General features: G+C 39.1%; 1 protein-coding gene across 1 annotated transcript; it reads left to right on the forward strand.

The window, feature by feature from the left end:
* Positions 1–178: 178 nt before the first annotated feature.
* LOC122655070 (leucine-rich repeat receptor protein kinase HPCA1) lies at positions 179–12,211 on the forward strand. The gene is made up of 19 exons (XM_043849311.1): positions 179–269; positions 4,389–4,512; positions 4,639–4,713; positions 4,850–4,924; positions 5,020–5,091; positions 5,190–5,351; positions 5,499–5,573; positions 7,655–7,726; positions 7,845–7,916; positions 8,020–8,088; positions 8,204–8,278; positions 8,376–8,447; positions 8,561–8,695; positions 8,811–9,283; positions 9,370–9,522; positions 9,649–9,788; positions 9,877–10,096; positions 10,183–10,418; positions 11,482–12,211. Exons 1-19 carry the CDS (start codon positions 179–181, stop codon positions 11,989–11,991), a joined length of 2,901 nt encoding a protein of 966 aa, XP_043705246.1. The 3' UTR covers positions 11,992–12,211.
* The last annotated feature ends 2,384 nt before the right edge of the window (positions 12,212–14,595 follow it).

A 14,595-nucleotide genomic window follows, 5' to 3' on the forward strand; every position in this document is an offset into this window, starting at 1 on the left:
TCCACCAGATCACAAGTTCATTTAGATTGCCGTTGTTGCCGATGAGATCGGAAATTTGTTGTTATTCTGTCATGAAGAGCAGGGGCGTCTGACCAGAAAATCCCCCCATCTTCCTTTGTTCAGTTTTTTGATCCAATTAAGGGGAGGAGGGTTGAGATTTCCTCCCATGCATATGAGAATGGAAATCCTATTGCTGCTGTTGTTTCTGATGTGCTGCTGCTGTTCAGGAGGAATTCACGCGGCCTCTTCCCCTACCGATTCTAGAGACGGTAAAGATTCCTATTAAACTCTTCTATTTATCTTCTGGAAGTGTTTCCAGTGTCTGTGTGTGAAATTTTTATCCTCTCAATTACACTGTCCGTACTTATGTCAAGTACATCTAATAGGGGTGGGATGGTCATTTTGCCCTCTCTTGTATTTGAAAACAGATGTCACGGTAATCCAGATCTTCTATGGTACGTTTCTCCAATGACCCATGTTATGCAGTCTTAGGGCCATGCATAATGACCGTATTACCCCCACTTTGGCAAGACGTTCGAGCAAAAGTAAGACGATCATTGCATGGCCCTGTATCTGTACAGCACGGTAGCCTGCGACGTAAAGGATCTGGATCCGATGTCACGCTACCCCCACAAAAACCACTGCCCCTTATCTTTCTGTGAATTGCTGAAGTTTTCCATGAGCATTTATTCTCTTGTAAGCCAGTAGGGTTTTTTTGCCTGTTTCAACCCATCTTTTGTATCTAAGTTCGATATAATTTGAGGGGTTTTTTAGGTGGGTAGAAAACCCTTGGGTAAATTACATTGTTAGTTCCTGAAGTTTGTATTAAATACAAAATAACTCTCTGTATTTTTAAATTATATAATCACACCTTCTGAGTGGACGGTAAGTGAACGGTATTAAATAATACATTTTAAATATCAATTTTATCCTTTTCTAATATCCTATTAATGCTCAATGGAAAATTTCAATTTTACCTTTTTACCCTTATGTACAAAACCCTCTTTCTTCTCTAAAAACTCCACTATCCTCTCCGGCGATATGCAAGGGAAGAACTTTCTGAAGGTAAAGGGCACAAAGACGAGAGCAGATCTCTGCTTGCACTGCCGCTCCAACCTCTGGATTTCTGCCTGCTCTGGTCTCCTTGCAAATCTGGTCAATCTAAGGAAATTGACCAAAGGGATAACATGGTCTTCCAAGCTGCAATCCAAAATGCTTGGTCCCTGCAGAGGATATTTGCAAGATTAGTGCCTGAAATCTCCATGTTAGAGAAAATTTTTAATTTGGGTTGTAAGGTATTGTCAGGATCAGCAAAGAGCAATGATGGGTACATATATGGTAATGAGCTTTGAGATTTGGGATTTGGGCAATTCATAGGTGTCAAAAAGTGCAAGGACTGTCTCAGATCTGCTGGTGCCGTTGGTTGTGAAAAAAACCTTTTGACAGGCTACGAGAGATAAGTCTAAGGACAATCCGGAAGGTTGGATTTTGGCATTTGAGATGGATCTTAGAGATGGGTCTTGAAGAATAGGGATATTGGTTGATGAATCTGGATAAGAGCCGTGTCGCCCTCTGCATTTCTTACCTCACTAAACCAGAAGAGACAACAAACTTTTTCAATTTACCCTTTCCTTTTTAGGGCAAATCTTGTTGATCAAATAAAATTTGTGAAATCGCAGAGTACATCAAACCAGCAGACCCTTCACGTCTCTGTTTGGAATTTATGCTACGGGAAGAGGGGACTCAGTTAGAGAGAGTCTCTGATTCGTTAAAGACAAGAAACTCAAGGCAGATGATATTAATTAACAACACCAACTGAGGTAGAGGATGAGAGATTTGACGATCACGCGGACCCAGTAAAAAACTCGTGTCTTTCTCTGAATTTGAGACGGCCGGAGAGTTGTAGACGAGGAAGGAACAAAGGGAGAGGGAAGGGAGGGTGGGGTGTGGTGGTGGTGGTGGTGGTGGTGGTGGGGTTAGGTTGCAGGGGTAGGGGCGGGTGGGTTGGGTTGCAGCAGGTGGTGGGACCAGTAGGGTTGTAGAGAAGGAGAAGAAGAAGAAGGGATGGTGACAGGGTGGGTCCCGTTAAGTCTATTTCAAGGGTAAAATTAAAAGAAAAAAAATTGAGCAATTAGAGGTATATTAGTCATTTTAAGTCATGAATTATCAACACGGTACTACATAACGGGAATGATATAACGGAGTGGAGGGGTATATTAATCATTTTAAATCATGAATTATCAACACCGTACTACTTAATGGGAATGATATAACGGAGTGGAAACTGGGGAATGATATAACGGAGTGGAGGGATATATTAATCATTTTAAATCATGAATTATCAACACCATACTACTTAATGGGAATGATATAACAGAGTGGAAACTGTCTGTAACAACTAACCAAACCTCAAGGGGTGTGGTTGTATAATTTAAAAATATAAGAGGTCGTTCTATATTTAATACAAACCTCAGGGGGTGATAATGTAATTTTTTCAAAACTTTTTTACTTTTAAGACGAAGGTAAATTACTTTTTGATAAAAATTAAAAAACAAAATACATTTTTGTTTTTTTTGGTAAGGAGAAGGAAATGTTTAAGAAAACAATGTACAGGGTACCCATGTTTGAAATATTTTCCTTTGGGGTTCTTGAATAAGGATAACGTTAATCAATTTACAATCAGTGTCGTATTGATGTATCGGTCGATATGTGTCTATATCGTCGAAGTTTTGATACCAATGCGGATCAATTAAATCGGCTAAAAAGTGGATAATTTTTTAAATTACGTCCGATACCAAATTGATACGGCCCAATTCCCACTGTTCTGTATGAGCTGATAACGATGCAAACATTGATACTAATACATCTAGGGTTGTAAATGGATCGGATTCGGATCGGATAGTGCTATATCCACATCCGATTAGCTATCGGACGGATTCGGATAGTGCTAAACGGATACGGACACGGATACGGGTCGGATATCTTATCCATTTACATGTAAATATAGCTTTTCGGATAGCTATAGTCTATCCGTATCTGCATCCGTTTAGCTTTCGGACGGATTCGGATAGTGCTAAATGGATACGGAAACGGATTTCGGCTATTCATTTACACCCCTAAATACATCCTTTCTTGGGCATAGTGCCACCCGCACTTGGGTGTAGGTTGAATGAGCTTGGCCGAGTATCTGAAATCCCAGACCCACCCTAATATTGGTATCAATCGGTACAATATTAGTACGGTACACTGTATATTTATCTCATATTGATCGGTACATGTATTTCATATCGATATCGTACCATATCTATTTGGTACAGGTCGATACAGGTATCGGTACGATATGATTCATTTTTATCATTTTGTCTATAGCGATATTGTATCGAATACAAGACACTGGTATCTCATATCGATATCATACCAATTTTACTTGGTACGGTATGATTCTGGTGTCAGTATACAATATGCGAAATGAGTTGACACCCTTACCCCTAATATACAAAATGCTAAGTTAGTTATCGATAATCTAGCACACCCTAACTTCTATTTTGTTGGATAGTAAATCGATTATGAAGACTTTTACAAATGTCTATATTATTAAAAGGATAAAGTTCTTTGCACTGGGGGCGAAGGGTGCGCCAAACACATGGGGGTGGGCAAAATGACCAACCCGCCCTCTGAATATCCATTATTGCACCCTAACCTGTCTCATGTGTTTGGATGCAGCTTGCGTCCAAATGCATTCCCGGACAGATAATGTGTGCCCATTATTAGAAAGGATAGAAACTATATTGAACCAACACATAAGCTGACTCTGGCAGTTACAATGTTACATTGCAGTAAAATCAAATTGAACATATGTATCAAGAATTTTTTCATATACGGTTCCTTGACTGGTGCGGTTCCTAGTGCCTCTCACAAGAGGAGGGTGGACCCCACCCGGGCAAAGTGTTGGGTCAGATGTCCTAAATGGATCCCACCCCCTCTTGTGAGAGGCACTAGGGAACCGCATCGATCAGGGAACCGTAGCCGATGTAAACTCTATGTATCAACTCTTTTTTTGTTGTTTTGGGGGAAAGTTTTCGTAAACGGCTATGTAAGCCGTATATGTGAGAGGATAGGAGTTAATTAATAGGTGAGGGTTTATGATTTTTTCAACTCTTTGTACGACCGTGTATGCTTACACAGATATACGGCGTATGAAAACTTCCCCCGTTTGTTTTTAATGGGAAGGAAGTTTCAAAAGAATGACCACACTCCCTAGACCAAAATGCCGATAAAAAAAGTGTTTATTTTGGTAATGCTTCCTTTAGCTTTCTTTTTCTATCACACAGAGAGAGAGAGAGAGAGCGCATAATTTCTAACAGAACAGAAAATCGGTGCTGACGCAGCGGCAGTACTACGAGCTCTAAAAGAACAATGGCAAAACACACCACCAAGTTGGGAGAAGTCAGACGATCCTTGTGGAGCACAGTGGGAAGGAGTTACCTGCACAAATTCCAGGGTCACCGCCTTGTGAGTCTTGTTCAGAGTTTCAGATTTCAGAGTTGTTTTGCTTCAATTCATCTACTTGACATTTGCAGCATTTCTATATCCCAACTTTAGTGCCTTTATTTTCCATTTATCTTTGATGTTTCTCAGGGGATTATCAACTATGGGACTCAAAGGTACACTAAGTAGTGGCGACATTGGGCAACTCACTGAATTAATATCCCTGTGAGTGAGTTCATTATTTTTAACTGTGAAGTAGCAGAAAATTTCACTCCATCTTTAAAAGCTCTATTGTCTTGGCTACTATTTTACTCAATTCTCAATACCCATGTCCCCTTCACTGAAATTTTATGCATTGCAGAGATCTTTCATTCAACAGAGGCCTCACGGGTACTCTCTCCCCACAATTAGGAAATCTCCAAAGGCTGAACATTCTGTAAGAACCTATGCATCAGTTGTGGCTTATCTTTATTGGTTCCTTCTGGGTTTCACCAACTATAATGCCTTAAGGCTTCTCTTTTCATTTTTCAGGATCCTAGCTGGTTGCAGCTTCACTGGCACTATCCCAAAAGAATTAGGCAATTTAGGAGAGTTGTCTTTCTTGTGAGGCCTACTTAAAGAAATTATTGTTTCTTTGTTCTTTATATAATTGTCAATGCAATCAAATTCTAATTTACTATGTTCCAACACTTTCTCTTCAGGGCTCTGAACTCGAACAATTTTAGTGGTAGTATACCTCCATTGTTAGGCAATCTTTCCAAACTTTACTGGCTGGACCTGGCAGATAATCAACTGACAGGACCTCTTCCTGTTTCAAACTCTACCACCCCAGGCTTGGACCTCCTCTTAAAGGCAAAGCACTTGTGAGTTTTCGTTTTCTTTATACGCCCCCCACCCCAAAGAGAGAGGGAGAGGGATACAAATCATTAGTCTTAAACAATTGGAGGGATTCTACCTGCTAATATCATACAAATTATTTCTCCATGTTAAGTGAATGATTCTGCTTGCAGCCATTTCAACAAGAACCAATTATCTGGTCCTATTCCGCCCAAACTTTTCAGCTCAGAGATGGTTTTGATCCATTTGTAAGTTCACATCCATCCATGAATTTACCGTTAGATCACCTTATAATTAATTTTGTTGTGAGTAACTCCAATTATCTAACAGCATTTGTAGGAACCAACATTGTTTCTAAGCTTTATTTTCTAATATCTACTCACTGATGACACTTAAACAGAACTTTCACATACTATTAGATATTAGATCATATTTTCCAGATGCAAATCACTCTTATGCACACACACATACACAAGTGCACATACCCACTCCAAAAAGAGAAATGTTATTAGCCATGTGGTCATTAAACTAATTATCATATAATCTGATTTTCTTTTTCTAAAATGAATTTCATGTTCTTTTTTTCTCGGATGGGTTATATCATATTCTTTAATTACTTATGGATATGGAAGGTAGAGAAGAGACGAAGGAACTTCAAGATACTACAGTGTCAATCTCTTAAATTCCTTTCCTCAAAACAATAAGAGTCAAAAAAAAAAAAAAAAAGAAGAAAAAGAAAATAGACGCACACAAATAGACACCGATGCACAAACATGATATCTAATTTGTGATCCCCACTGCCACTGCCCCTTGCTCATTTATATTTTTCCATTTTTGAACTGAAAAATAGGATTGTAGGGAGTGAGGAGTGAAAACAGTTTTTTTCTTCACCCCGTATTTCTTTTGGTGAGGCTTGCTGAAGGCCTTAGTATTCACATACTTGATCAGTTGAGCATAGAGCTTGAACCAGTTATTATATCCGCATAATGTAGATCTGAATTCTTTTTTACCGCCAAGGATCCACATCCAGAGCCAAGGCAAAACCATGATGGCAATCCAAATCCGATCCAAAACCTTAATGGTTCCTAGATATGGATTGGATATGGATCAAATTTGTTTATTAACTATTAAGCTTAATCTTATTTTACTTTTCTAGAAGATATATAGGCACTCATTTTTTCAGTAACGAAAACTTTCGAAGAAGAAACCCGAGCCGAGCCTTTTTGCGATAGGGTAATTTATAATAAGGTGCGTCGCTAAAAAGGAATACATCCAGAATCTTAGTGAGTCCCAATATGTCTAATATGAAACCAACCCAATTATTATTCCAGATTTTTTTATAATGATCCAAATCTAGCGGATGTCGGACATGACCCATTCCATTTTTGCCCAAATTGGGAAGTTTTTCTTTCTTGTTTCTTAGGAGGAAGAGCATAAGTTTTACCCAGTAGGAAATTTTATATTTGGATCCTGGAATTCAATTTTCCATGGAATTACGTAATTTTGCTTGGATCGTATCATCCTTCGTCACATTGGTTGAGTTACCTCTTTCATCCAGTCCGACTCCTATTGCTATATAAACTATAAGCTCTACCTAAACTGTTGGAATTATCATTTTAAAAAAAATGGAAATTTGTCATTATTTATGTTTTCTGAACCATCAACTTTTGTTGGATCCTTTCTTGATTGTAGTTGTCATTCTAAACTTTTGCAACTATAGTTCTAATGATCGGATTCCAGGTCAACGTATTGTTGTTGTGTGTTGATATACATTACTGTAGCCCTTACTTAACAGCTTGAGCTTTGGGGGTAAGCGGTTGTAACATGGTATCAAAGCCAGGAGATCAGGTGATCGATCCTTGGTATGTGCACAGGGTTGTGTGTTGTTGGGCCCCTACGCTTTGTGCCTCTTGGTGCCACAGGATGGCGTCACGTGTAGAGCCGTATGTGTGTCGGCCTGCTTGTGCAGAGGGGTATTGTTGTGTGTTGATATACATTATTGTAGTCCTACTTCACAGCTCGAGCTTTTGGGATAAGCGGTTGTAACACATACAATGTAATATCTGCCTGAAATGGATACAAAAATGTATCCTTCGTACAATTATTTGAAATTAAAATTTCTTTTTTTTTTTTTTTAATTAACACTGTTGGTCTTAAGCACCGTAAAAGAGGTAAGTTGTTTTAGGTTGGCAGCTGGGACAATCCTTTAGCTGAAGTGCCAACAATAGAATGGTTAACAAAACAACTTTCACCATGATTACAAGTAAGAGGGCCCACTCAATCTTCCTTCTCTGTGATTCTTTTCAACACTTGTGTTTCTTGGTAACAGACTATTTGATGGAAACCAACTAAGTGGGAGGATCCCATCTACATTAGGACTTGTTCAAACACTTGAGAATCTGTGAGTGGCCTCCAACAATATCTGTTTAATTCTCGTTTTGTAGCCAACTGCACCATTTTATTCTTCATGTTTTCCCTATAACCACTGGTTCATGTAAATTGCTTACATTTTTCGACAGTCGGCTTGATAGGAATTCTCTAATAGGACCAGTCCCATCCAACCTCAACAACCTCTCAAGCATCAATGAACTGTGAGTATTCTTGATTTGCTGTTGTCAGTTGCAGTGATTTTGTTGCATGTTGGCAGTGCTCAGAAACAGCTTCCATCCCTTATTCTCCAATATTTGCTCTCAGGAATTTAGCACATAATCAACTGACAGGCCCAGTGCCTGACCTAACTGGAATGGACTCCCTCAATTACGTGTAAGAATACAGCAGAGTTCCAATAATGAGTAATTTGTGTTATAAAATAAAATGTATCTTATTTGTTTTGGTCCTAAACTAATGAAAGCCTGGTTGAATGGTTTTACTCCTCCAGGGACTTGAGCAATAACTCATTTGACCAATCAGAAGCTCCAAGTTGGTTCTCAACCGTACAATCTCTCACCACTCTGTAAGTTTTCTTAATACGTGATGGTCTTACATGATATAAGAAACTTCCGTGAACTAATGGTCCTATTTTTTGGACTCCTTTTATGGTGGATGGACAGTGTTATGGAATATGGAACACTTCAAGGAAAAGTGCCACAAAAGCTTTTCAGCTTTCCGGAACTACAAGAAGTGTAAGTGTTGAGATAGAAAATGGCAGTCATAGTAATAATAAAATTTCAGAAAAAAAATAAGTATTGACATTACAGGAAAAGAAATCAATTTGTATCTTGTCAATCTTGTGCAGAAAACTTAGGAACAATGCATTGAATAACACTTTGGACATGGGAGACAGCATTAGCCAGCAACTGCAGCTTGTCGATTTGCAAAACAACCACATTTCCTCTGTAACACTGAACTCTGCATATAGAAATACTCTAATGTGAGAACATGCATCCACAGTAAACTGATTATACTTATCTCTAATTTTTATGCTTATGAATGTGCATATATTATGCCTTCTCCACTTCTCATTTTCCTCAGTTGATGTAATGCAGGCTAATGGGTAACCCGGTCTGCACTACTGGTCTCTCAAATACAAACTATTGCCAACTTCAGGAACAAACAAAAAAGCCCTATTCGACCAGCCTAGCTAATTGTGGCACCAAATCATGTCCCTCTGATGAAGGGCTAAGTCCTCAGAGTTGTGAGTGTGCCTATCCATATGAAGGGACATTGTATTTCAGAGCGCCTTCCTTTCGAGATTTGTCCAACGTCACTAAATTTCATGCATTGGAAATGAGCCTGTGGATCAAGCTTGGCCTCACCCCTGGTTCAGTCTCTCTTCAGAACCCCTTCTTCAATATGGATGACTATCTTCAGGTGCAATTAGAACTTTTTCCGTCTGTCGGAAAATATTTTAATCGGTCAGAAATACAGAGGATTGGATTTTATCTGAGCAATCAAACATATAAGCCTCCTCACGAGTTTGGACCTTACTATTTCATTGCATCTCCTTATGCTTTCTCAGGTAATTCAATCCTATTTTTACTTTTGAATATTGTTTGATTATGCTTTTTCAAATGATTGAATGAAATAAAACAAAAAATATTTCAGTTGAGCTTGGAGGAGCTTCTTTAAGCTTAGGTGCAATTGTCGGAATAGCAACTGGTTGTGGTGTTCTCATCCTCATACTCATGGGTGTTGGAATCTATGCTATTCAACAAAAATGGCGTGCTGAGAGAGCCGTTGAGTTGAGTAAACCTTTCGGTAATGTATTGCAACAACTGTTATGGAGCTACTGTGTTTTGTTCTCTTTTTAAGTGAAGAATGTGGGCATATGGCACTGTTGCCAAAATTCTTGGTTTATTTTAACTGTTCTTCTCCGCCTTTCAGCATCTTGGGGACCAAGTGGTGAAGATAGTGGTGATCCTCCACAATTGAAAGGGGCCAGATGGTTTTCATATGATGAACTCAAAAAGTGCACCAACAATTTTTCTGAAAGCAATGAAATTGGATTTGGGGGCTATGGCAAGGTGATCTTGTCCATTTGCTGAAACTTAGAGTTCTGGGGGATTTTCCTTTTTTTAGTAACTCCATTGAGTTATTTCCTATTGTCTTTAGGTTTATAGAGGGATGCTCTCAAGTGGACTTGTGGTGGCAATCAAAAGAGCTCAACAAGGATCAATGCAGGGTGGGCTTGAATTCAAGACTGAAATCGAGTTGCTTTCTCGGGTTCATCATAAAAACCTTGTGGGACTTGTTGGATTTTGTTTTGAGCAAGGAGAACAATTGCTGGTTTATGAATTTATGCCTAATGGGACACTTAGAGACAGCTTGTCTGGTAATTTTAGTTCATACAAAGCTTCTATTTTTATGTCTGTCCCTTGAATGCAATAATAGAATAATGCTAGAAATTTTTTGTTGTAGGGAAATCAGGCATTCTCTTGGATTGGAAACGAAGACTTTGCATTGCTCTTGGCTCAGCTAGAGGATTAGCTTATCTCCATGACTTGGCTAATCCTCCTATAATTCATAGAGATGTCAAGTCTACTAATATTCTATTGGATGAAAATTTAACTGCAAAGGTTGCGGATTTTGGCCTATCAAAACTAGTATCAGATAGTGGCAAGGGGCACATTTCTACTCAAGTTAAAGGCACGTTGGTAAGTATTATTAGCTATTATATAAAGAATTTTCTGGTTTAGAAACTGCTAATGCACTTGATAGGACTAGGAGTTGGCCTGCTCATGTTCTTTGCTTACAATGGGAGCTCTCCTTAATAATATTTGCTTATGGACTTAGCATATCATGGAACCATGTAAATTCAATTATTTTTTCGTCTGTTCTTTGTTTCTCCTATATTAGAATATAACATTAGTTTGGCCAATTGAGTAGAATATATTTCAACAAAAATGATATCGCAACAGATGCTTGAAGATACCATTGAAGACGAGAGATTAATGGTGGATGCCTCTTCCTAACTAAATGGGGTAGGCTACATTGATCCCATTTCACTAATCAACTTTGCTGTTAAAGCCATGTTTGTTGTCTTAACCAAATCCAGCCATGTCTTTTTCCACCATTTCTTAAAAAAGGGCAGGGCGTACCCGGTGCACGAGGTTCCTGCCACTGCAGGGTTTGGAGAGGGTCATAATGTACGCAGCCTTACCCCCGCTTGGCAGAGATGCTGTTTCCCGTTTTTCCTCCATTTCTTCCCAAGTTTTTTTTTTCTACTCCTTGGTCCTTTAGCTCCTTTAACTTTACATCTCACTCCTCTTCCCCTGCCCTTGACAACTGTTATTAATGGGCCCTTCAGTAATCTGGTACTAGTGTATAGAGGTATTATGAGATAGAGTCAAAGATATCAGCTTAGTACTAGATGATGTTAACACCCAATGCATTTTTTGTTTAAATTTATTTATTAAGAGCCAAACCAAACACAATATTAATTGACTCAGTTTCAATGTGGGTGAGAATGTGAAGCCACATCTGCTCGAGTAAAACAAAATCATCTCAAAATGAATAGGTCTAAATTAAGTTGTTTACTTGGCATTTTTCCTTTCCAGACGATGAGGTTGCCAATCGCCCAACTTATGTAATTAACCTCCTTGCCTATGTTGTCATGTAATTAAACTGTTATATTGTGAATGTAAATACTCAGTTAGGCTTCTAATATTACAGAATTGATTTTTGATTTGATGACCTGGCTATGCCATCTTGTTACAGGGTTATCTAGATCCTGAGTATTACATGACTCAACAATTGACAGAGAAGAGCGATGTTTACAGCTTTGGCATAGTGATGCTTGAATTGGTTACTTCCAAGCAACCAATAGAGAAGGGGAAGTATATTGTCCGTGAGGTGCAAATAGCTATGGATAAAAATGACAAAGAATACTATGGCTTAGAGAGGATATTGGATCCAAGAATTAGAAATCTGCAAAATCCCATAGGTTTTGTGAGATTTGTGGATTTGGCCCTGCAATGTGTAGAAGAATCAGCTGAAGACCGTCCGACAATGAGTGATGTTGTGAAGGAGATTGAAAGCATATTACAACAAGATGGGGAGATCACAAATTCAAACTCAGCATCCTCATCTGCTACAGAATTTGGAACTACAAAGGGTAAAACTCGACATCCCTATGATGATGCTTTGCCGAAGAAGGATGTAAACAACAGTGATGCCTTTGACTACAGTGGTGGATACATGCTCTCTGCTAAAGTTGAACCTAAGTAGAACACTGTTTCTTTGATTTTTTTTTCTTGAATTTCCCTAATTTCTTATTGTATGTTTCTATATCTAACACCCTATTATTTTGTTTTTTCCTTTCCCTCCCCACTCTTTTTCCCATGATCTTGTGAGGGAAGAGGGTCAACGATTCATTCCTAGTTGATGGAGGTTGATTTTTGCTACAAGAATCCAAGATTTGGCTAACATAGAAAGCTGCCATATTCAATTGTAGGTTTGTTTACTATGTATCCATCAAGAAAACATTGAGCCATACTGAAGGAACCATTTGGTCATTCTCAACATTTGATATGTAGGAACTCAATAATAGATTTGGTCGTCATTCTCTTAGATAGAGGAATTAACATTCAAATCCGCTGCCGCTTTCGTCCAACCAACCATGTTAGTTGATTCTGCTCACATTTTCTCAAACTGTGTTTGTGCATCTGCAGTTTTGGGACTTAGCCGGGCTTACCAAATTGTTTAAACCTTATCCTCAATCCAAGATTTGTGTTACAAGACTTTAGGAGAGCCCAACCCAAAAGCTAGCTTGAGAGGAGGGAGAGTCCAAAGTCTTATAAGCACACACCAAGTCACCAAGGCAATCGATGTGGCACACTATGCAGAGAGACGGCTCCACTCTGACCTTCTTGTTAAGTAGCCCCTTTTACTCCCCCCTAGGTCGCCCCTTTTGAGTAGTCAACTATAGAAGATGGGGTCAATGAAAGCACCAATGTTACAAGACTTCAGGAGAGCCCAGCTCAAAAGCTAGCTTGAGGAATTGGCTCTCCTCCAGCCATGGTGGGAGTTGGAGGATCCAGCCCAACCAATATAGGGGTGTTTAGGTCATTTCACAAATGGGCCCACCCTATGAAATCATCAACCCCCCTTGTTTTGGCTGGGTTTGATCCTCCAAGTCCCACCACAGCTGGAGGAAAGTTAGGTCCTAGATTGAGAGGAGGGAGAGCCCAAAGTCTTATAAGCACACATCAAGTCACCGTGGCAATCGATGAAGGACTCAAGAGTGTAACAATTTGTACTCTGGATTGTTTGGCCTTTACTTGAATCCCAAACTGTATGCATGGGTGTGTGTGTGTGCATATTCTGCCACGGTCTTATGACACATTTGGATTTCTTTTTTAACTCTTTAACCTTCAATAATGATTGGATTCAACCTGGGGATGATAATTTTGTTGGTCATAGGATCATAAATTGAAATTTCTGGTTTGATAAAAATAATTATTAAACCAATCTCTTTCTTTCGTCTTATGAAGAAAGGAAAACATCTCATGCTCGAATGTGCAGCGGAAAGCTCGATTCGGGATTTTTCGCATCCCATGGATGTCAAATAAATTAAAACCTTAATGCATGATAATAAAGCAATAAGATTTGCTAAAGCCTCAAGTGTTGCTCCTCCTCCAGATAATGGTCCTTACCCCAACAAGCACACCAGGCAAGACGTTTTTGAACCTTCTTGGTGCAGCCAAGGTTCTCCAAGTCAACACTAGATCTCTTCAAAAATTCAAAAATTAACCAAGGTTTCAACAAACCCTAACTCTCAAGAGCAAGAGCGCAAGAAGAGACAAGAGAGAGGAGAGAGAGTAACGTTCGGCCAAGGGGTAGGAGAGAGAGAAAATTCGGCCAATCTTCTTGGCCGACTGCCCCCCCCCCCCCTTTTGGTTAAAATTTGAGCCCCACTTGCAATCCTTGTGAGAGTCTAACTCTCTCCACCGAGTTGACTTGAATTCCAACTTCTAAACCCGGTGTGCTTTTAATTAGTGAAGAAGTAGAATCTTAAAGGGAAAATAAATAAATAATTATTTAATTTAAATGGACAATTAAATAATTACACCATATTAGTTAAAGTTAAATCAATTAATTATTTAATTAGCAAATCCCAAAAATACCCTTACATAATAGCACTTTATTATGTATCAACCCTCCACTAATCAGCATCGTCGTTATGGAATCTAGGGCATGTATATTAATATTATCAAACCCCATTTTATAGTACATATCCATATCAAAATGTCTGTGTATGTGATCGGAATCCATAAAACATGATTAAATATTTCAATCAAAACATACATATAATCTATTATTTTATGTGAAAATAAGTTTTGCAAACTAGAAGGTTACACAAGTAGGAGGCCGCTGAGAACATAGACAATTTTTTTCTTCTAGTTTACGACGATCATTTGCCAACCAATGGCCAGCGGTGAGGGTTCTCCAATGGTCCACAAAGCCAGCAACACTCCCCTTATAGATAATAGGCGGAGTGAATCTGCGTTCGTGGGCTAGCCTATTCTCGGGAGGGCAACTCCGAGATGGATCAGACTCAATTTCGTATATTGAACCAGTATTAGTAGATGGGAAGAAAGTGGCTCGGTATAGCACTGAAGAATTAGTGGAGGAGAAGGATAGGTGGGAATCAGCTTTGGTTGGATATGTCTTTAGACCTCGACCGTCCTTCTCGACCAGGGAACGGTTTGCAAAGCAAAAAAGGGCTCATGTTGGGGAAGTATAAGTTTTTTGTTTAGAAAGTGGGATCTTCATCTTTGATTTCCAGGCCACGGAATTGAGTAGGCAGATCCTAGATGAAGGACCTTGGAC

This window comes from Telopea speciosissima, chromosome 3 (assembly GCF_018873765.1).
Source record: "Telopea speciosissima isolate NSW1024214 ecotype Mountain lineage chromosome 3, Tspe_v1, whole genome shotgun sequence".
Lineage (NCBI taxonomy): Eukaryota > Viridiplantae > Streptophyta > Magnoliopsida > Proteales > Proteaceae > Telopea > Telopea speciosissima.